Source organism: Mustelus asterias, chromosome 8 (assembly GCF_964213995.1).
Source record: "Mustelus asterias chromosome 8, sMusAst1.hap1.1, whole genome shotgun sequence".
NCBI classification, from domain to species: Eukaryota; Metazoa; Chordata; class Chondrichthyes; order Carcharhiniformes; family Triakidae; genus Mustelus; species Mustelus asterias.
This window is the reverse complement of record NC_135808.1, coordinates 6,631,882-6,655,155: the sequence shown is the minus strand read 5'-3', so window position 1 is coordinate 6,655,155 and position 23,274 is coordinate 6,631,882. Positions and strand designations below refer to the sequence as shown.

Genomic DNA, 23,274 nt, shown 5'->3' with positions numbered 1-23,274 from the left:
TTTCTTAAAGTCCACATACTCAATCCTTTCAGTCCACCGCACGCCCGCAGTACATCCATCCAGGTCTTTCTCCTCTGTGAAAACCGAGGCAAAATACTCATTGAGCACCTCTGCCATTTCTACTGGTTCCGTACAGACTTTCCCGCCTTCACCTTTTATAGGCCCTATTCCTTCACGTCTCATCCTTTTACTCTTCACATATTTATAGAACGCCTTGGGGTTCTCCTTAATCCTACCTGCCAGAGCCTTCTCGTGACCCCTTCTGGCTCTCCTAATTTCCTTCTTTAGTCCCTTCCTACAAGCCGTATACTCTTCTAAATCCCTATTTTCGCCAAGCTCTCTGTTTACCCCAAGTTTACCCAATCTCTCCTCATAAGTAAGCCCTTCCATACCAGGCAACATCCTGGTAAACCTCCTCTGTACTCTCTCTAAAGCCTCCACGTCCTTCCGGTAGTGTGGCGACCAGAACTGGGCGCAGTATTCCAAATGCAGCCGAACCAACGTTCTATACAACCGCAACATCAGACCCCAACTTTTATACTCTTTGCCCCGTCCTATAAAGGCAAGCATGCCATATGCCTTATTCACTATCTTCTCCATCTGTGACGTCACCTTCAAGGATCTGTGGACTTGCACACCCAGGTCCCTCTGCGTATCTACACCCTTTATGGTTCTGCCATTTATCGTATAGCTCCCCCGTACGTTAGTTCTACCAAAATGCATCACTTCGCATTCATCTGGATTGAACTCCATCTGCCCTTTCTTTGTCCAAATTTCCAGCCTATCTATATCCTTCTGTAGCCTCTGACAATGTTCCTCACTATCTGCAAGTCCAGCCATTTTCGTGTCGTCCGCAAATTTACTGATCACCCCAGTTACACCTTCTTCCAGATCGTTTATATAAATCACAAACAGCAGAGGTCCCAATACAGAGCCCTGCGGAACACCACTAGTCACAGGCATCCAGCCGGAAAGAGACTCTTCCACTACCACCCTCTGTCTTCTGTGACCAAGCCAGTTCTCCAGCCATCGAGCCACCTCCCCCTTTATCCCATGAGTTCCAACCTTTTGCACCAACCTACCATGAGGGACTTTATCAAACGCCTTACTAAAGTCCATATAGACGACATCCACGGCCCTTCCCTCGTCAACCATTCTAGTCACTTCTTCAAAAAACTCCACCAGGTTAGTGAGGCATGACCTCCCTCTCACAAAACCATGCTGACTATCGTTAATGAGTTTATTCCTTTCTAAATGCGCATACATCCTATCTCTAAGAATCCTCTCCAACAACTTCCCTACCACGGACGTCAAGCTTACTGGCCTATAACTTCCCGGGTTATCCTTCCTACCCTTCTTAAATAACGGGACCACATTAGCTATCCTCCAATCCTCTGGGACCTCACCTGTGTCCAGTGACGAGACAAAGATTTGCGTCAGAGGCCCAGCGATTTCATCTCTCGTCTCCCTGAGCAGCCTTGGATAGATTCCATCAGGCCCTGAGGATTTGTCAGTCTTTATATTCCCTAAAAAACCTAACACTTCCTCCCTTGTAATGGAGATTTTCTCTAACGGGTCAACACTCCCCTCCGAGACACGCAGTCAACACATCCCTCTCCTTTGTGAATACCGACGCAAAGTATTCATTTAGGATCTCCCCTACTTCTTTGGGCTCTAAGCATAATTCCCCACTTTTGTCCCTGAGAGGTCCGATTTTTCCCCTGACAACCCTTTTGTACCAAACGTATGAATAAAATGCCTTGGGATTCTCCTGAATCCTGTCCGCCAAGGACATTTCGTGACCCCCTTTTGCCCTTCTAATTCCTCGTTTGAGTTCTTTCCTACTTTCTTTGTACTCCTCCAGAGCTCCCTCCGTTTTTAGCTGCCTGGACCTAACATACGCCTCTCTTTTCTTTTTGACCAATCCCTCAATTTCCCTGGTTATCCACGGTTCTTGAATCCTACCCTTCCTGTCCTTTTTTACAGGCACATGTCTATCCTGCAGCCCTAACAACTGTTCCTTAAAAGACTCCCACATGCCAGATGTCCATTGCAGTGTTAATGTAAGCCTACTTGCGACTCATAAATAAACTTAACTTAACACATCCCACTTGAGATTCCAACACAAAACCTCGGCTGATACTGCCGCTGCAGTAACGAGGGAGTGCTGCACTGTCTTTCAGGTGGGACATTAAGCCCGGGCCATGCTTGCCCTCTCAGGTGGGAGTAAAGGATCCCACGGCACTGCTTTGAAGAAGGGCAGGGGCATTATCCCCGGCTGTGCCGTGGGTCAATTTACCTCCCAGCCAAAGTTTCAAACTGGTCATTACCACACGGCTGCCTGCGGGAGTGTGGAGATTAACTGCTGACTTCCCTGCATTACAACAGCAAACTACATGTTATTGACTGGAAAGTGCTTTGACACATTCTGAGGTTATGATATAAATCAAATATCTTTCTTCCTCAGCTTGCACAACATTAGATAAGCAATGGGAGTGAATGAAATGTCAAGACTGGGTCATTTTTTCCTTCATTCATGGGATGTGGGGTTCGCTGACTGGACCAGCATTTCTTGCTCATCCCTAATTGCCCTTAAACCGGGTGGTTTGCCAGGCCAGTATAAAGGGCAGTTAAGTGTCAACCACATTGCTGTGGCTCTGGAGTTACATGTAGGCCAGACCAGGTAAGGATGGCAGGTTTCCTTCCCTAAAGGACATAAGTGAACCAGATGGGGCTTTTACAACAACTGATAATAAGACCATAAGACATAGGAGCAGAATTAGGCCACTCGGCCCATCGAGTCTGCTCTGCCATTCAATCATGGCTGATATTTTTCTCATCCCCATTCTCCTGCCTTTTCCCCATAACCCCTGATCCCCTTATTAATCAAGAACCTATCTATCTCTGTCTTAAAGACACTCAATACCTGGCCTCCACAGCCCAGGACTCCTCCCACCCCCCCCCCCCCACCACCTCCGGTCCAGGTATGAAGGTGACTGCTCCCCACCCCCTGCCTCAGTCTCTGGACCAGTTCATCGGCATGGGTGTGTGCTCCAAGTCTTTTGCTAATAAAAGCCTATTTGTTCTTGCATACAAACTAGTCTTTGCTCGATTGATGGTGCATCACAGATTCACCACTCTCTGGCTGAAGAAATTCCTCCTCATCTCTGTTTTAAAGGATCGTCCTTTTAGCCTGAGGTTATGCCCTCTGGTTCTAGTTTTTCCTACTAGTGGAAACATCCTCTCCACGTCCACCCTATCCAGGCCTCGCAATATCCTGTAAGTTTCAATAAGATCCCCCCTCATCCTTCTAAACTCCAACGGCTTAATGTTCCACTGGAGCAAGCTGAGAGGGAGTGATTGGAGGCAGCAGTGCTGGTGAGAGATTAATTGAATTGTTTATTTATTTAATTAGTCAGCTAGTGTGTGTTTTTTTTTGGCCTTTACTTTTGCAGAAGTATTTTAAGTTTAAAGTGAAAACTGGAAGTGGGCTGCTAAGGAGTCTGGGAAGGGTTTTTTAAGCGGCGAAGTATAAAAGGTATGCTGCAGGATACAGCGGGCAGCGTCGGGAGTGGGCAGGGGAGTGAGTGGGAAGCAGTGTGTGAGCTATAAGGCTTTGGCTCACAGGGCTTAGGCAGAAAGGGCGAGCAGGGGTGAGTTTAATTCATTTTTGCTGTTTCTACCTGGTACTGGCAAGGTATCTAGAGGGGATGGGTGTGCAGGCAGTGCTATGTTCCTCTTGCACTATGTTTGAGGTGAGGGACGACGACAGTGTCCCTGCTGATTACACCTGTGGGAAGTGCACCCATCTGCAGCTCCTCCAAAACCGTGTTAGGGAACTGGAGCTGGAGTTGGATGAACTTAGGATCATCAGGGACGCAGAGGTGGCCATAGACAGAAGCTTTAGGAATACAGTTACTCCGAGGAATGAAAACAGATGGGTGACGGTGAGAGGGGCTGGGAGGAAGCAGTCCGTGCAGGGATCCCCGGTGGTCGTTCCCCTTAGCAACAAGTATTCCGCTTTGGATATGGTTGAGGGGGATGACATACCAGTGGTGAGCCGCAGTGAGAGGATCTCCAGCACTGTGTCCGTCTCTGTGGCTCGGGAGGGTAAGGGGCAGAGCGGGAGGGCAATAGTTATTGGGGACTCGTTAGTTAGAGGGATAGATGGGAGGTTCTGTGGCAGCAAAAGAGACTCACGGATGGTATGTTGCCTACCGGATGCCAAGGTCCGTGACGTCTCAGACCGTGTTTTCCGGATTCTGAAGGGGGAGGGGAAACAGTCACAAGTCGTGGTACACATTGGTACCAATGACATAGGTAAGAGAAGGGACGGGGATTTAAAGCAGGAATTTCTGGAGCTGGGCTGGAAGCTGAGAGCCAAGACAAAACATGTGGTCATCTCTGGTACGTTGCCGGTGCCACGTGATAGCGAGTTGAGGAACAGGGAGAGAGTGCAGTTAAACATGTGGTTGCAGGGATGGTGTAGGAGGGAAGGTTTCAGATACGTGGATAATTGGAACACATTCTGGGGAAGGTGGGACCTGTACAAACAGGACGGGGTGCACCTGAACCAGAGGGGCACCAATATCCTAGGAGGGACATTTGTTACGGCTCTTCAGGGGGGTTTAAACTAATTTGTCAGGGGAGTGGGAAAAAGAGTTGTAGTCCAGAAGTCAGTGAGGGTGGTGAGGTATTGGGGAAGGTATCAGGGTCAAGGGTGGGTACCGGTAGACAGGAAGGTGAGTTGAAGTGTGTCTACTTCAATGCAAGGAGCATCCGGAACAAGGTAGATGAACTTGGGGCGTGGATTGGTACTTGGGACTATGATGTTGTGGCCATTACGGAGACGTGGGGAGAACAAGGACAGGAATGGTTGTTGGACGTTCCGGGGTATAGATGTTTCACTAAGTGTAGGGAAGCTGGTAAAAGAGGTGGAGGAGTGGCATTGTTAATCAAGGATAGTTTAACGGCTGCGGAAAGGCACTTCGAGGGGGATCTGCACACTGAGGTAATATGGGCTGAGGTTAGAAAGTTGTTAGGAGTTTACTATAGGCCCCCAAATAGTAATAGAGATGTGGAGGAAGAAATTGCTAAGCAGATTATGGATATGTGTAGGGGTCACAGGGTAGTTGTCATGGGGGACTTTAACTTTCCAAATATTGATTGGAACCTTTGTAGGTCAAATAGTTCGGATGGGGCAGTTTTTGTGCAGTGGTGCAGGAGGGTTTCCTGACACAATATGTGGATAGGCCGACAAGAGGTGAGGCCACATTGGATTTGGTACTGGGAAATGAACCGGGCCAAGTGTTAGATTTGGTTGTGGGAGAGCACTTTGGAGGTAGTGACCACAATTCGGTGTCTTTTGTTATTGCAATGGAGAGGGATAGGGCCGTACGGCAGGGCAAGGTTTACAATTGGGGGAGAGGTAATTATGATGCGATTCGGCAAGAATTAGGGGGCATAAATTGGGAACAGAAACTGTCAGAGAAAGGAACTAATGAAAAGTGGAACTTTTTCAAGGAACAAATACTGGATGTCCTTGATAGGTATGTCCCTGTCAGGCAGGGAGGAAATGGTCGAGTGAGGGAACCATGGTTCACGAAAGAGGTGGAATGTCTTGTGGAAAGGAAGTGGGAAGCTTATGTAGGGATGAGGAAACAAGGTTCAGATGGCTCGATTGAGGGTTACAAGTTAGCACGGAATGAGCTGAAAAATAGAAGAATAGAATAGAAACCCTACAGTACAGAAAGAGGCCATTCGGCCCATCGAGTCTGCACCGACCACAATCCCACCCAGATATCTCTACATATTTTTAACCGCTAATCCCTCTAATCTACGCATCCCAGGACTCTAAGGGGCAATTTTTAGCATGGCCAATTAACCTAACCCGCACATCTTTGGACTGTGGGAGGAAACCGGAGCACCCGGAGGAAACCCACGCAGACACGAGGAGAATGTGCAAACTCCACACAGACAGTGACCCGAGCCGGGAATCGAACCCAGGACCCTGGAGCTGTGAAGCAGCAGTGCTAACCACTGTGCTACCGTGCCGCCCCGGAACTTAGGAGAGCTAGGAGGGGACACGAGAAGTCCTTGGCGGGTCGGATCAAGGAAAACCCCAAGGCTTTTTACTCTTATATGAGGAATAAAAGAATGACCAGGGTGAGGTTAGGGCCGGTCAAGGACAGTAGTGGGAACTTGTGTATGGAGTCAGTAGAGATAGGCGAGGTGATGAATGAATACTTTTCTTCAGTGTTCACCAAGGAGAGGGGCCATGTTTTTGAGGAAGAGAAGGTGTTACAGGCTAATAGGCTGGAGGAAATAGATGTTCGGAGGGAGGATGTCCTGGTAGTTTTGAATAAACTGAAGGTCGATAAGTCCCCTGGGCCTGATTAAATGTATCCTAGGATTCTATGGGAGTCAAGAGATGAGATTGCAGAGCCTTTGGCTTTGATCTTTGGGTCCTCGCTGTCCACGGGGATGGTGCCAGAGGACTGGAGAATGGCGAATGTTGTTCCTCTGTTTAAGAAAGGGAATAGAACTGACCCTGGTAATTATAGACCGGTTAGTCTTACTTCGGTGGTTGGTAAATTGATGGAAAAGGTCCTTAGAGATGGGATTTACGACCATTTAGAAAGATGCGGATTAATCCGGGATAGTCAGCACGGATTTGTGAAGGGCAAGTCGTGCCTCACAAATTTGATTGAATTTTTTGAGGAGGTAACTAAGTGTGTTGATGAAGGTAGGGCAGTTGATGTCATATACATGGATTTTAGTAAGGCGTTTGATAAGGTCCCCCATGGTCGGCTTATGATGAAAGTGAGGAGGTGTGGGATAGAGAGAAAGTTGGCCGATTGGATAGGTAACTGGCTGTCTGATCGAAGACAGAGGGTGGTGGTCGATGGAAAATTTTCGGATTGGAGGCAGGTTGCTAGCGGAGTGCCACAGGGATCAGTGCTTGGTCCTCTGCTCTTTGTGATTTTTATTAATGACTTAGAGGAGGGGGCTGAAGGGTGGATCAGTAAATTTGCTGATGACACCAAGATTGGTGGAGTAGTGGATGAGGTGGAGGGCTGTTGTAGGCTGCAAAGAGACATAGATAGGATGCAAAGCTGGGCTGAAAAATGGCAAATGGAGTTTAACCCTGATAAATGTGAGGTGATTCATTTTGGTAGGACTAATTTAAATGTGGATTACAGGGTCAAAGGTAGGGTTCTGAAGACTGTGGAGGAACAGAGAGATCTTGGGGTTCATATCCACAGATCTCTAAAGGTTGCCACTCAAGTGGATAGAGCTGTGAAGAAGGCCTATAGTGTGTTAGCTTTTATTAACAGGGGGTTGGAGTTTAAGAGCCGTGGGGTTATGCTGCAACTGTACAGGACCTTGGTGAGACCACATTTGGAATAGTGTGTGCAGTTCAGGTCACCTCACTATAAGAAGGATGTGGAAGCGCTGGAAAGAGTGCAGAGGAGATTTACCAGGATGCTGCCTGGTTTGGAGGGTAGGTCTTATGAGGAAAGGTTGAGGGAGCTAGGGCTGTTCTCTCTGGAGCAGAGGAGGCTGAGGGGAGACTTAATCGAGGTTTATAAAATGATGAAGGGGATAGATAGAGTGAACGTTCAAAGACTATTTCCTCGGGTGGATGGAGCTATTACAAGGGGGCATAACTATAGGGTTCGTGGTGGGAGATACAGGAAGGATATCAGAGGTAGGTTCTTTACGCAGAGAGTGGTTGGGGTGTGGAATGGACTGCCTGCAGTGATAGTGGAGTCAGACACTTTAGGAACCTTTAAGCAGTTATTGGATAGGCACATGGAGCACACCAGGATGATAGGGAGTGGGATAGCTTGACCTTGGTTTCAGATAAAGCTCGGCACAACATCGCGGGCCGAAGGACCTGTTCTGTGCTGTACTGTTCTATGTTCTATGAGTATAGACCCAGAGTCCTCAACCGTTCCTCATACAAGCTCTCCATTCCAGGGATCATTCTTGTAAACCTCCTCTGGACCCTTTCCAAGGCCAGCACATCCTTCCGTGGGTATGGGGCCCAAAACTGCTCACATTAATCCAAATGGGGTCTGACCAGAGCCTTACACAGCCTCAGAAGTACATCCCTACTCTTGTATTCTCGCCCTTCCGACATAATAATGGCTTCATGGCCATCAGCAGATTCTTAATCCAAGATAATTACAGATTCGAATGTGAAGAATGGTTGGAATGCGAGTCTTTACAGGTAATCAAGTCTTTACAGGTACAGACAATGCGACTGGAGAGAGGGTTAATCACAGGTTAAAGATGTGTGAATTGTCTCAAGCCAGGATAGTTAGTGAGATTTGCAAACCCTCTGGGTTTGTATGTTGACAAAACATACTGTACACAGAGTACATCGGGCCGAAGGCAAGGAGAGGGTACAGAATGTAGAGTTAGTCATAACTAGGGTGTAGAGATATACCATAGTCATAGAGTCATAGTTAGGGTGTTTATCATGGCTAATCCACCTGACCTACACAACTTGAGACACTAAGGGGCAATTTAGCATGGCTAATCCACCTAATCCGCACATCTTGTGACTGTGGGAGGAAACTGGAGTAAACCAAGGGTTTGTCGGTATTCTCTAACCAGAGGGAATGGTTTCTCTCCACCTACCTTACAACCCTCTGGGTTTGCAGAATAAACTTGTTGGACTTTAGCTTGGTGTTGTGAGACTTCTTACTGTGAATCAAGGCTTTAATAAGGTCTGGAGCTGAATGATCCTGGCGGAACCCAGACTGAGCACCAGAGAGCAGGTTATGAAGACAGGAATCAATAGATTCTTGCATACCAAGAGAATCAAAGGGTAATGGCAGGAACATTGTACCTTTCCTGCGAGTATCCAAGACCTGAAGCTTTAGTATAGAAACATGCCCACCTGCTGACGATCTTCTCTGTCCGAACTGCTCGGTTCATGATGCCTTGCTTCAGCCGTTTGTTGAGCTGGAGGGCGAACCAGACCTGGGAGTTCATGACACAGCAATCCAGCGGGCTGTCCCCCTCACGATTCTTCACCTCGATGTCCGCTCCGCGGGACAGGAACAGTCTGCAAAAACCAGAACTCAGTCAGCAAGTGACTCCCATTCCCTTCTTGCCCAACATTTCCCTGGCTCAGGAGAGGAGGAGGCCATTCAGCGCCCCGAGCCTATTCCAACATTCAAGTAGTTCTGTGTTCACCCCATTTGTCTGTCTTGGCTTCACATCTTGTGATTACCTTTGCCGAACAAAAAAAAAATCAATCTCAGTTGTGAAATTTTTACGTGACCTCCTCCCCCAACAGTTTGAGCAACAGAATTCCAGCTTTCCGCTGCCCTGAGTGTGAGGAAGCGCTCCCTGACATCACCCCTACTGCAGCTTTGAATTTTAAGGTTAAATGCTTGTCTGTTTTCTCTAACCAGTGGGAATAGTTTCTCCCTATCTATCTTACAAAATCCTTTAATCATTTTGAACACCTCACGGCACGGTGGTCCAGTGGTTAGCACTGCTGCCTCACTGCTCCAGGGACCCAGGTTCAATTCCGGGTGACTGTTTGGAGATAGCACGTTCTCCGGACGCTCTGGTTTCCTCCCACAGTCAAAAGATGTGCAGGTTAGGTGGATTAGCCATGCTAAATTGCCCCTTAGTGTCTCAAGGTGTGTAGGTTAGGTGGATTAGCCATGCTAAATTGCCCCTTAGTGTCTCAAGGTGTGTAGGTTAGGTGGATTAGCCATGCTAAATTGCCCCTTAGTGTCTCAAGGTGTGTAGGTTAGGTGGATTAGCCATGATAAACACCCTAACTATGACTCTATGACTATGGTATATCTCTACACCCTAGTTATGGCTGTAACTCTACATTCTGCACCCTCTCCTTTCCTTCTCCCCGATGTACTCTGTGTATGGTGTGTTTTGTTGATATAGCGTACAAGAAACAATACTTTTCACTGTATCTCAATACGTGACAATAATAAATTAAATCAAATAAACGTGTGAGGTTGCAGGGATAGGGTAGGGCAGATGGCCTGGGTAAGGTACTCTGTCAGAGAGTCGGTGCAGACCCAATGGGCCGAATGGCCTCCTTCTGCACTGTAGGGATTCTATGATATGATTCTATGAGTTTGATTTGGTGCATGAGCACATGCATGCATGTCTGAGTGTGCATATCTGGGCGTCGTGTGTGCAGAAATATGTTTTTCATTATTCATTTATGGGATATAGGCAATGCTAGCTCGCCCAGCCTTTATTGCCCATTCTTGAGAAGCTGGTGGTGAGCTGCCTTCTTGATCTGCTGCCATCCACATGGTGTAGCTACACCCACAGTGCTGTCAGGGAGGGAGTTCCAAGATTTTGACCCGGTGTCAGTGAAGGAACGGTGATATATTTCCAAGTCAGGATGGTGAGTGATTTGGAGGGGAACCTCCAGGTGGTGGTGCTCCCATCTGTCTGTTGCCGTTGTACTTCTCGGTGGCAGCGTTGGTGGATTTGGAAGGTTATATCCAAGGGGCCTTGACGAGTTCCTGAACTGCATCTTGTAGATGGTACACACTGCTGCTGGTGGGGGATTGAATGTATAAGGTGGTGAATGGGGTGCCAATCAAGTGAGCTGTTTTGTCCTGAATGGTGTGGAGCTGAGTGAGTGCTGTTGGTGCTGCACTCATCCAGGAAAGTGTAGAGTATCCCATCATACTCCTAACTTTTACCTTGCAGACTGTGGACAAGCTTTGAGAGTCAAGCGGCGAGGTAATTACCATAGAATTCCCAGCCTAGACCTACCCTTGTAGCCACAGTATTTATATGGTTTCTGTTAAGGCAGGGTGTGTGTGTGTGTACCTGTATGTTACACAAACATGTTGAACGCAGTCTCACCTGAATTGATGCAATAGGTGAATAACAATGCCCTCTGGTGGCAAAATGCAAAACCGCAGCAGTGCAATTTCTGACTCTTATCCCAATGTTGGCCTCTCTCCCGTCTCTTTCGAATGCCAAACAAAGTTACAAAACAAAACCCTCACTAGCACAAAACAGACTGGATGTGGCACCTTAAGCTGCTTGATTAGCATCCCATCCAACAGAATCATTCATTTCTACCTCAACATCAAGGCTCCTTAGACAGCATCTTCCAAACTCATGACCACTACCATCTAAGAAGGACAAGGGCAGCAGACACCTGGGAACACCATTACCTGGAGGATCCCCTCCAAGTCGCTCGCCATCCTGACTTGGAAACATATTGGCCGTCCCTGCACTGTCGTTGGGTCAAAATTTTGGAATAGCCTCTCTGACAGCACTGTGGGTGTCTCTACATCTCAGGAAATGCAGCCGTTCAAGAAGGCAGCTCACCACCACCTTCTCAAGGGCAATTAGGATTGGGGGAGAAATGATCGGCTCGCCAGCGATGGCCACATCCCATAAAAGACTTGAAAAAAATCAAGTTTTCTTGAGCCATTAAAAGGGCAAATCAGCGATTGCCTTTGATAAATAGCTGAATAAGGATTAAAAACAAGGCTATTTTTAAAAGGTTCTCTATTTTTCCCCTGGAAATGTAATTTTTTAAATTTGATTTATTATTGTCACATGCATTGGGATAGAGTGAAAAGCATTTTTTCTTGTGCATTATAGAGATAAAACATACCGTTCATAGAATACATGGGAGAGAAGGAAAGGAGAGGGTGTTACAGCAGAGAAAGATCAACTTAACGTATGGTAGGTCCATTCAAAAGTCTGATGGCAGCAGGGAAGAAGCTGTTCTTGAATCGGTTGGTCCATGATCTCAGGCTTTTGTATCTTTTTCCCGACAGAAGGTGGAAGAGGGAATGTCCCGGGTGCGTGGGGTCTTTTGATTATGCTGGCTGCTTTGCCGAGGCAGTGGGAAGTGTAGACAGAGTCAGTGGATGGGAGGCTGGGTTTGCGTGATGGATTGGGCTACGTTCACGACCTTTTGTAGTTTCTTGCGGTCTTAGGCAGAGCAGGAGCCATACCAAGCTGTGATACAACTAGAAAGAATGCTTTCTCTGGTGCATCTTGAAAGTTGGTGAGAGTTGGTGATGAGCGGACGGAATGGGCGTTGCTGGCTAGGCCAGAATTTATTGCCCATCCCCGATTGCCCTCGAGAAAGTGGTGGTGAGCTGCCTTCTTGAATCGCTGCAGTCCTGAGCTACAGTGTAGGTACACCCACAGTGCTGTTAGGGAGGGTACAAGTTAAGACACAGGCCAGCAGAGTTTTGGATGGATTACAGCAAGAAGCTGGCAAAAAGCTGTAATGTGAAACATACGTTTCAAAGCAGGTGAATACATACATGACACAGTCGTAGAAGTTCTCGCGAGCTGCGATGTGTAGCGGGGTGTCTCCGTGCATATTCACCGCGTGTAGATCACATCTGGCGTTGAGAAGCACCTCGGCGATGTCGGAAGAGCCGGCGAAGGCTGCCCAGTGTAAACAGATGTTCTCCTCCTGTCCGGGGAAGGGGCAACATAGTGCAGTTATACACAGAGGGCAAAGGTCAGACTTAGGCAAAGGGGAAGGAGAACAGTTGTTTGGAGGAAGTTTAGTCATAGATTGCATAAAAACTTTGCCACATGCACACAGCCCCTTCGGCCCAGCCAGTTTATCCATCCCTGTTACAGAAATAGAGAGGCAGAGACCCAAATTTTAAAAAACATATCATGTAGATAGGTGTGGTTTTGTGAAACATATTTTGAAGTCATTAACTAAAACAGTATTCTCACAAAAACTTGATAAATTTGGGCAGCATGGTGGCATAGTGGTTGGCACTGCTGCCTCACAGCGCCAGGGACCTGGTTCGATTCCCGGCTTGGGTCACTGTCTGTGTGGAATTTGCACGTTCTCCCTGTGTCTGTGTGGGTTTCCTCCGGGTGCTCCGGTTTCTTCCCACAGTCCAAAGATGTGCGGGTTAGGTGGATTGGCCATGCTAAATTGCCCCTTAGTGTCAGGAGGACTAACAAGGGTAAATGCATGGGGTTGTGGGGATAGGGCTTGGGTGGGATTGTGGTCGGTGCACTCGATGGGCTGAAGGGCCTCCTTCTGCACTGTAGGGTTTCTATGATAAGGACACCTTGGTGCTTTTGCGCCCAAAGTTTCCAATTTTAAACCTCACGGTCCATTTGTGTATGCTCTACCTACATATACTTGGTCAGCAGTTGAGTATAGAGGCGATGTGTTGCCTGATGTATGCTGCCAACACACCCGGACACAGAGATCCAATCTAGATCCAGGACAGGGTTAGGGATTGTGTTTTTACCCAATACTGCAATCCTCTGTCTGAGGAGATGTCTCCCCACTGCTAATTTCCCTAAAATAGTGCATCCGAGTTCAAAGACTCATCCGTGTGTGCATGCGTGTTTCCGCATGTGCGTGTTTGGGGTGGAATTTAGAATGCCGTCGCCGCACACCGATCGACCACAGTGCACCTGACAACAGGCTGCAGACTGACTGCTGCGGCAATCCTTGGAAATGGGATAGAATGCCAATTTTTTATCCCACCCCCCAATCCTTGTGCACTCACTGAGACTTCAAATGGCTATAGATAGGTTAGGAGAGTGGGCCAAAATGTGCCAATGGGAGTTTAACGTGGATAAGTGTGAGGTCATGCATTTTGGTCAGAAAAATGGGAAGACGACTTAATATCTAAATGGGGAGAAACTTCGGGGTGCTCCGGTGCAGAGGGATCTGGGTGTCCTCGTTCAGGAGTCACAGAAAACTAGCATGCAGGTATAGCAGATAATAAAGAAAGTGAATGGAATGTTGCATTTATAGCTAAAGGAACAGAATATAAAGGTAAGGAAGTATTGTTGCAACTATACAAGGCATTGGTGAGGCCGCACCTGGAGTATTGTGCACAGTTTTAGTCCCCTTATTTGAGGAAAGATGTAGTGGATTGGAGGCAGTTCAGAGGAGGTTCACTGGATTGATTCCAGAGATGAGGGGTTTGTCGTATGAAGAGAGATTGAACAGTTTAGGCCGATACTCTCTGGAATTTAGAGGAATGAGCGGAGATCAAATTGAGGTATACAAGATGATAAAACGTATGGATAAAGTAGACATGGAACGGATGCTTCCTCTTGTGGGACATTCTAGGACGAGAGGTCATAGTCTTAGGATAAGGGGTAGCAAATTTAAAACAGAGTTGAGGAGAAACTACTTCTCCCAAAGGCTTGTGAATCTGTGGAATTCGCTACCCCAAAGTGCGGTGGATGCTGGGACAGTGAGTAAATTTAAGAAGGAGTTAGATTTTTAATTGGTAATGGGGAGAAGGGTTATGGGGAAAAGGCAGGAAAATGGGGATGAGGAGCATATCCGGCGGAGCGGACTCAATGGGCCGAATGGCCTAATTCTGCTCCTATATCTTATGAACAGCGAGGAAGATCAAGGCTATCTTGGGAGGCGATGACCGAGTGGTAATATCGCTGGACTATTATAAAACCAGAAGCTCAGCTAATGTTCCTGGGGCCCAAGTTCAAATCCCGCCACGGCAGTTGGTGGAATTTGAATTCAGTAAAATACATCTGGAATTAAGAATCTACTGATGACCATGAAACCATTGTCGATTGTCGGAAAAAACAATCTGGTTCACTAATGTCCTTTAGGGAAGAAAATTTGCCGTCCTTACCTGGTCTGGCCTACATGTGACTCCAGAGCCACAGCAGTGTGGCTAACTTTCAACTGCCCTCTCAAGGGCAACTCGGGATGGGCAATAAATGCTGGCCAGCCAGCGACGCCCATTTCCCATGAATGCATAAAAAACTCTAAAACCAGCATCTCACCTGATTCCCTCAGTTTCGCCGAAAGATTTGTGCGAAATTGAGCTCGATGACTGCAATGACGAGCATTGTAACCTGCCTCTCACTTGACCTCGTCTATTAGCAATGTCGTGACTTTATTTGGATGACTGTGTGTGGTTTTACAAGGCTTTGTGATGTTGTTAGAGCAACATGCTCCTATCTCCAACCCAAGAAGACACGGCTAATCCCGTACATTAAAGGGAAGGAACGGGGCCCCTAACGGGGCAAGTCCAGGTGAGATAATTCCTCAATGGAAAACAGGGTGAAAACTCGGAAGAGTAATCCCCGGCTCTGCCCTTGCATAGACACAAGACCTTCAACCTGGTTCATGGTGGATTCTGGTCCAGCTGACTGCAAGGCAATGCTTCCGAAAACAGGGCCTAAAATTTAGCTTGCTACTTGGGGCAGACTCAACTGGTCCTGGGGTTACAAAGAGGGTAAGAAGTCTCACAACACCAGGTTAAAGTCCAACGTTGGACTTTAACCTGGTGTTGTGAGACTTCTTACTGTGTTCACCCCAGTCCAACGCCGGCATCTCCACATCGTTACAAAGAGGGTCCAGAGAAAGAAAGCTGTTGGTTCTGCTGAAGGTTCATGTGAAGGAATTGGGAGTAGAAGTAGGGAAATTCATCCGAGCCTGCTCCGCCATTCATAGAATCCCTACAGTGGAGAAGGAGGCCATTCGGCCCATCAAGTCTGCACCGACCACAATCCCACCCAGACCCTATTTCTGTAACCCCACATATTTACCCTGCTAATCCCCCTGCCACTAGGGTCAATTTAGCCTGGCCAATCAACCTAACCCGCACATCTTTGGATCAATCAGATAATGGTTGATCTCTCCCTGGTCTCCAATCCCCCTGTTCCCCATATCCCTTTAACCTGTTTTTAATCAAAAATATATCTACCTCCTTCTTGAAACCATTTAATTATTCGAGATATATCAGGGTCGATACTGCCTCTATGATCTCTCCCCTTGGTAGTAACCCCTCACTCCCCGGAGATATCAATGACTCCAGCAGTTTACTCACGTTGTCCTTCAAGGTGACGTTGGCCCCTCGACCCAGGAGCAGTTTGATAATTTCAATGTGTTTGTGTTCTGCTGCCCAAATAACCGGAGTCCAACCCCCACTGTCCTGCACAGAGAGAGAGAGATACACAAGTCAAAACCACATGAAGTAACTGCGGTTAGAAATCGAAAACCATTGTGAAGGAGGATTGGACTCAAGTGCAGAACTTACAAATCTACAGAGTGTAACTTACATTTAAATTGCAGGAACTGTTCTGATCATAGAATCCCTGCAGTACAGAAGGAGGCCATTTGGTCAATCGAGTCTGTGCCGACCACAATCCCACCCAGGCCCTATTCCTGCAACCCCCACACATTTACCCTCCTAGTCCCCCTGACACTAAGGGGCAATTAGCATGGCCAATCCACCTAACCCGCACATCTTTGGACTGAGAGAGGAAACCGGAGCACCTGGAGGAAACCCACGCAGACAGGGGAGAATGTGCAAACTCCACACAGACAGTGATCCGGGGCTGCAATTGAACTCAGGACCCTGGCGCTGTGAGGCAGCGGTGCTAACCACCGTGCCACCCTAAATCCTCAAATTTGATTTTGTGTGCTTTTCATGGGATATGGACTTCACTGGCTGGGACAACATTTCTTGCCCATCCCCAATTGCCCTCGAGAAGGTGATAGTGAGCTGCCTTCTTGAACCACAGCGGTCCCTGTGGTGCAGATGCCGTTAGGGGAAGGAGGGAGCTCCAGGCTTTTGACCCAGTGACCCTCATGTGTGGCTTGGAGGGGAAACTTGTGGTGCTCCGATGAATCTGTTCTTGTCGGTGGCAGAGGCTGTGGGAGGTGCTGCTTGGACGCACAACGTGCTACATTTGACTAGAACCCGCTCTCCCTGTATATATGGAGGCATTGTCTCACCTGTGTGTTCAAGTCCACTTGCCCAGTAGCCAGTAGGAACTGCACCATTTGGACACTCCCATTCTTGGCAGCGTGGTGCAAACATGAGGAAGCGTCTAATTCCTAAGAGACAAAGAACAGCAGATCTCACTTCAGGGGTGTCCCAATGTGCCTTACAGCCAGCAAAATATCTCGGGCGTGCGGTCGCTGTTGCTGCTGTGTGGGCAAAACCCGGCAGTCAACTGGGGCACGGCAAAATGCCATGCTCAGCAACAAGACAAACGACTGGCCGATCAGGAGTGGAAACTGCACTTTGAAGGCTCCAGAAACATAGAAACTAGAAGCAGGAGGAGGCCATTCAGCCCTTCATTCATTTTGACCATGGCTAATCATCAAATTCAATATCCTGATCCCACCTTCCCCCCATATCCCTTGATCCCTTTCGTCCCATGAGCTATATCTAATTTCTTCTTGAAATCAGACAATGTTTTGGCCTCAACTACTTTCTGTAGTCGTGACTTCCAGACATTCACCACTCTATAGGTGAAGAAATTTCTCCTCACCTCAGTCCTAAAAGGTTTACCCTTTATCCTCAAACTATGACCGCCTCGTTCTAGACTCTGCTCATTGGTTGTAAGTGCCAGCAGAACGGGGCAAGAGGTTTTCCTGAGGCTCTTACCCCCACCAGCTCTGGCAGAAAGGCCCTGGTTTTCACGAGCTCAGCGTGCGATCGCCAGACACTTGGATTGTGATCTGGAGATCGACTGGAATGTTGCTCCCAGCTCCGGCCAGCGCACACCAGGAAAGAAGTGAAGGCTTTAGAAAAGTCTCAGGAGAATGTTTCCAGGGACAAGAGACTTCGGTCCTCCAGCCGTGTGGATGGACTGGCGGAGATGCGGATGTTTTCCGCAGTAAAGGGGGGGTTGACAGCAGCCGAAAGAGAAAATGCTGGAAAACCTCAGCAGGTCAGGCAGCATCTGTAAGGAGAGAAAAGAGCTGACGATTCGAGTCCAGATGACCCTTTGTCAAAGCTTTACAGATGCTGCCAGATCTGCTGAGATTTTCCAGCATTTTCTCTTTTGGTTTCAGATTCCAGCATCTGCAGTAATTTGCTTTTATACGGTTGAGAGGAGCTTTGATCGAGACATTACAAATCACGAGGATATAGAAAAAGTTAATGGGGAGAAGTCGTTCTCACGGGTGGAAGGATCGAGAATCAAAAGGCAGAGATTTAAGATCATTGGCAAAAGAACCAGAGGTGACATGAGGAAATTGTTTCCTGAGTCAGCGAGTGGTGAAGGATCTGGAATGCACTGCCTGGGAGTGTGGTGGAGGCAGGTTCAATACAGGCAATTCAAGAGGGAATTGGATAAGCAGCGGAAGAGGAAAATATTTGCAGGGCTACCAGTAAAGGGGCAGCAGAACGGCAGAGTGGTTAGCACTGCTGCCTCACAACGCCAGGGACCCCGATTCAATTCCCTGCTTGGGTCACTGTCTGTGTGGAGTTTGCACATTCTCCCCGTGTCTGCGTGGGTTTCCTCCCACACTCTAAAGATGTGTGTTAGATTGGTTGACCATACTAAATTGCCCCTGGTTTCAGGGGATTAGCAGGGTGAATGTGTGGGGTTATGGGAATAGGGCCTTGGTGGAATTGTGGTTCGTACAGACTTGATGGGCCGAATGGCCTTCTTCTGCACAGTAGGGATTCGATGATTCTATAAAGGGCAGGGGAGGGCACTGGGTGAAACTGCTGATGCTAGCACGGACACGACGGGGCTGAACGGCCTCCTTCTGTGCCACAACCATGCCATGATTCAATTCTATTCCTGACAACTACAACAGGATGTTTATCACAAGACCCTTGCTTTAACCCCCGAGACACTAGTGACAACAGTTACCATGACAACTGCCATCTCTTATAACATTGCAGTTCATCTAACGACCGTGCAAAAAGTGGATTAACAAATGAGAAGGGAGATTGTGGGGACATGGGAGGAGTTACAGCACAGGCCTGTTGGGCCGAATGGTCACTTGCTGAACATTCTGCAAATCTTGATGAAGGGAGGGGCGGTGGAATCAAGGTCTAACCAGACGTCAAGTGGGCCAACGTTTTCAATACAACTTTGCGAGATCTATTTATTTCAGTTGGTTCACGGGAAGTGGGCGCTACAGGCAAGGACAGCAATTACTGCCCACCTCTAATCGCCCTCAAGGTGATGGTGAAGCAGGAGGCTGCCCAGGTTAGCCCATTGCACTTGGGGAGTGCTGACAGCTGCGATGGTGGTTTGCCTGTGCTAGGGTAGAGTAAAGGATCAGGGTAGCCAATGAGGTTAAACCAAGGCTTTACTTGATGTAGTTTTTCAAGACATCTTGGCCTTTTGGTTAAGATGAAGCGTTAGATCAAGGAAGGGGTTGCAACGTCTCATCCTGTCAGCTTGAATCTTGTCCAGAACTAGGGGGGGTCATAGTTTGAGGATAAGGGGTAAACATTTAGAACTGAGGTGGGGAGAAATTTCTTCACTAGAGGGTGATGAATGAATGGAATTCACTACCACAGAAAATAGTTGAGGCCAAAACGTTGTGTGATTTCAAGAAGGAATTAGATATAGCTCTTGAGGCTAAAGGGATCAAGAGATATGGGGGAGGAGGAGGGATCAGGATATTGAATTTGATGATCAGCCATGATCAAGATGAATGGCGTGGAAGGCTCGAAGGGCCGAATGGCCTTCTCCTGCTTCTAGTTTCTTTGTTTGATCGAGCCCAAAATGGGATGCAATGTCAGCTTGGATCTGGTTTGTCCCTCATGTGGGGCCCAGGATTGGGACCAACTGAAATTGGCTTTTTTGATTAGAAAAAGTACTGAAAGGTGCCAAAGCAAAAGGTGATGGTGAGTCAACTTCTTGAACCGTTGCAGTCCATGCATTTGGCTTGGAGGGGAAATTGCACTAAAACAATAGAATCCAGGATCTGCTTGAAGACACATCCTCCCACCGCCTCCCTCACTGGACAGTCACCTTGTGGAAGACGCATGCCCCGTGCTTAGCCAGCAATTTAACAACGTCGTAATGGTTGTTCATGATGGCCTCCATCAGCGGCGTTCTCTGGAGCTTGTCGCACACGTCAACTGTGGCACCAGCCTGAGGCAAAAGGAGAGAAAGGAGACAGCATTACACATCCCCGCTTTAAAACTATTTGTTTTGTCACGATGATGTAGAAAACCATGAATTACGTTCAGGCACAGTGAACCATTGAATAAGTCTTGTGGTTTTGAAAATGGACATACAAGCCAAAGATGGCTGAGGATGTAAATTCAATCACTGGCTGAAATGCTGGGGGGGTGAAATCAGGAGCGAGACAAAGGAACCGCACCCTGTTTCCAGACAAGGACACATCAAAAGCACCAAAATCATACTGAAACTGTCACCTCCTGTGGAGCTAATGGGAGCAAATTATCATCTCAGCAGGAATGATATTCTACGAGCAATGTCCCAGACCAGTTTGTGGATTTGTGTCTTCCAGGAATATACAAAGACTGGAATAAAAGCCAGCTGTAAAGCTTGGTCAGTGTCAACTAGTGTTGGGTGTGTCCGTGCGTGACACAAGAGGTAGACAGACCCCTGTAAGCTTCGCCGGTTACTCTCTCTCTCCGATTGCTGAACAGGTGAGGTCAGGGAAACCACAGCTGTAAAAGAGACAGCAGCTTCTCAGTCAAACTGCAGAACACTGGAATCTTGAAACCAACTATTCGCCTGAAGTCTGCAGTGCTGGAATCACGAATCGCAACAGCGGCAAGATTCCACCATCTACTCATTGAATCATGGAATCCCTACAGTGCAGAAGGAGGCCATTCGGCTCATCAAGTCTGCACCGACCACAATCCCACCCAGGCCCCATTCCCGCAACCCCACGTATTTACCCTGCTAATCCTTCTGACACTAGCATCAATTTAGCATGGCCAATTAACCTAACCCACACATCTTTTGGACTGTGGGAGGAAACCGGAGCACCGGAGGAAATCCACGCAGACACGGGAAGAATGTGCAAACTCCACACAGACAGTGACCTGAGGCTGGAATTGAACCTGGGCCCCTGGCGCTGTGAGGCAGCAGTGCTAACCACTGTGCCACCGTGCCGTCCCCTCTTCCCGGACAAGTCAAAGACTGATTGATGTTAAACGTAGGAAAGGGAAGCAGAGGTGAAAATGGACGGATGCAGTTGACCCCATGTGGAATATCTAAGGGCAGCACGGGACAGACAGAGTTGGAGATCCATGACGGTCAACTTTCTGGGAGGGAGTTGGCACCAACAAATGAACAAATCCATGAAGATGTCCATTTGAAGAGAACACAAGATTTTAACGAGGAGAAATTATTTCACTCAAGGGGTTGCGAATTCTTAGATTTCTCTATGCCAGAGGGTTGTGGATGCTCCATCCTTGAACAGATCTAAAGCTGGGATAGACAGATCTTTGGTCTTTCGGGGAATCACAGGGTAAGGGAACCGGGCAGGAAAATGGAGTTGAGGTGAAAGGTCAGCCATGTCCTCTGGTCTACTCCTCTTATTTCTTGCATTCTTGGATATTCGTGGAACATATACAACAATAAAATCAGCTGAGCCCGGTGCCCCTCAAGCAATAGCAGGCAGCCCATTGAGAACCAAGAGGAGTCAGCAGCTGACGTGACTGGCCTGGGTTATAATGGACTCCGAGGGCCAGCGATGGACCACCCTCCAAACTCGGCTCCATCAGATCTCCTGAGCTGCTGCCCTCACCTCTGAGACACAATCCACTGGGAACTCTTACCTGCAGCAGGATGTGGCAGATCTCCAAGTAGCCTTTCTGGGCAGCTGCGTGTAGAGGCATACGTCGGCTCTGCTGGTCGGTTTGGAAATTAGGATCGTGGTCATCGACTGGGAGGGGATGAAACAACAAAAGCGGGGAGAGATTTAAGGCGGCCAGACGCAGCGGTGAACCGGCAACTCGCCACCAGGTGAGATCCTACTCTCTCCCCATTTTGGGCTCCTAAACTGTTCCGTGGAATATCCAGGATATAAAAGAAACACTACCGTGGGATCTTTCAGTGCTTTGGCTGCTGGCGCTTCCACCACTCCCCCCCCACTAACGTCCATCGTCACAGGCCTCAGTTACACAGGCCGTGCCTCGCACACACCCCAGGGATTTAAACCTGACAGCGGAGTATTTCATCTGATCAAACCAGGGCTCAGGGATGAAGAGGGCAACCAAAAAGGTGAAAGGTAATCAAACTAGTTTCAGCAGTTTGGATGCTTTTGGGCTGTTAGTGCAGCAACCGGCACCTCACCGTTCCCGGTCACAGAGTTCCTAATCTCCCGCCCCTCTCACTGCTGCCCAGATCTGTCCACCTTCTGGTGACAATGTAAGCTCTGCCGCAGGGTTATGTCTCTCAGTAGAACTTAACTGTGTTCGGACGAGGTATTCACACCGTTTTTAGAAGGTGTTCTCTTCGAGCAGAGAAGGTTAAGAGACGATTTAATACAGGCTTTCAAAGTAGGGACGGGTAACAAATGCCTCGCCAGCGACACCCACATCTGATGGACCAATATAAAAAAAGCTTGACCAAGGAGACAGCAGACATGATGGCCTGAATTCCCTTCCTTCTGCTGTACGTTCTATGAGGGAGCATAGGCTCATGACATCTTTAACCACCAGCCCCCAACTCTTCCTCCCCGACTGAGATTGTCGCAACAGACACTGTCCATCTACAAAGAACGAGGTGTAGGGATGAACAGGCCAAACACAACTTACGCAGCATCAGTAGCACTTTCTGCAGCTCACCCTGCTTGGCCCAGAGATACAGCTGTCGAGGGTGGAATCGCATTTTCTTCCGCCTACGGGGGTTGGGTAGGGAGGGGAGAGAGGGAGATTGAACACTCCGTAAAAATCCAACAGCTCAAAAAATGTCAATGTCACACAGCAGAGAATAGCAACACCGTTCCCTCCAAGGTTTGAGACGGGAATTTTTGATCTTCTTTCAGATACTTACCCTGAATCGGAGGCTTTGTCCTGTGTATGGAGCCTGATCAGCGTGAGCGAGCTGTGGGAAGAGTGGATCAGGTCAGTCTGTCTCTCACAGATGGTCAGGTTAGTCCGTCTCGCACAGCTGGCCAAGGCAGTCTGTCTCACACAGCTGGCCAGGGCAGTCTGTCTCACACAGCTGGCCAGGGAAGTCTGTCTCACACAGCTGGCCAGGGAAGTCTGCCTCCTATACCCAAGTCAAAGAGATTACCTATTTGGGTTCTTCAAGATTATAAAAGGATTCTTTGGGACAGATGTAGAGATTATATTTCTAGTTGAAGCCAAATCTAGAAGGCCTTAAATCCCCCAGAATTCCAATTGGAAGTTCAGGAAAAAACTTCTTTACCCAGAGTGTGGTGAGATTATGGAACTCACTACCACAGAGAGTGGGTGAAGTAAATGGTATAGATGTGGTTAGGGCAAAAATAAACAGATGAGAATAGAAGGGATTTGCTGAAAGGTGAGGTGAAGAGGGATGGGAGGAAGCTTGTGT

The 23,274-nt window shown here is 48.0% G+C and overlaps 1 protein-coding gene across 10 annotated transcripts in view; it reads right to left on the bottom strand.

The window, feature by feature from the left end:
* The window catches only part of LOC144496769 (histone-lysine N-methyltransferase EHMT2-like), a 99,316-nt gene that overhangs the window by 24,525 nt on the left and 51,517 nt on the right, over positions 1 to 23,274 (bottom strand). For 8 of the 10 annotated variants that reach the window (XM_078217297.1, XM_078217292.1, XM_078217299.1 and 5 more), the window contains 8 exons: positions 22,750 to 22,800; positions 22,512 to 22,594; positions 21,531 to 21,637; positions 19,744 to 19,866; positions 16,751 to 16,852; positions 15,840 to 15,944; positions 12,306 to 12,460; positions 8,912 to 9,079 (listed from right to left, as the gene is read on the bottom strand). In XM_078217297.1, coding sequence (XP_078073423.1) covers positions 8,912 to 9,079; positions 12,306 to 12,460; positions 15,840 to 15,944; positions 16,751 to 16,852; positions 19,744 to 19,866; positions 21,531 to 21,637; positions 22,512 to 22,594; positions 22,750 to 22,800 — 894 coding nt within the window. The remainder of the gene's footprint in view (positions 1 to 8,911; positions 9,080 to 12,305; positions 12,461 to 15,839; positions 15,945 to 16,750; positions 16,853 to 19,743; positions 19,867 to 21,530; positions 21,638 to 22,511; positions 22,595 to 22,749; positions 22,801 to 23,274) is intronic. The other 2 variants (XM_078217302.1, XM_078217298.1) reach the window with 1 other exon arrangement.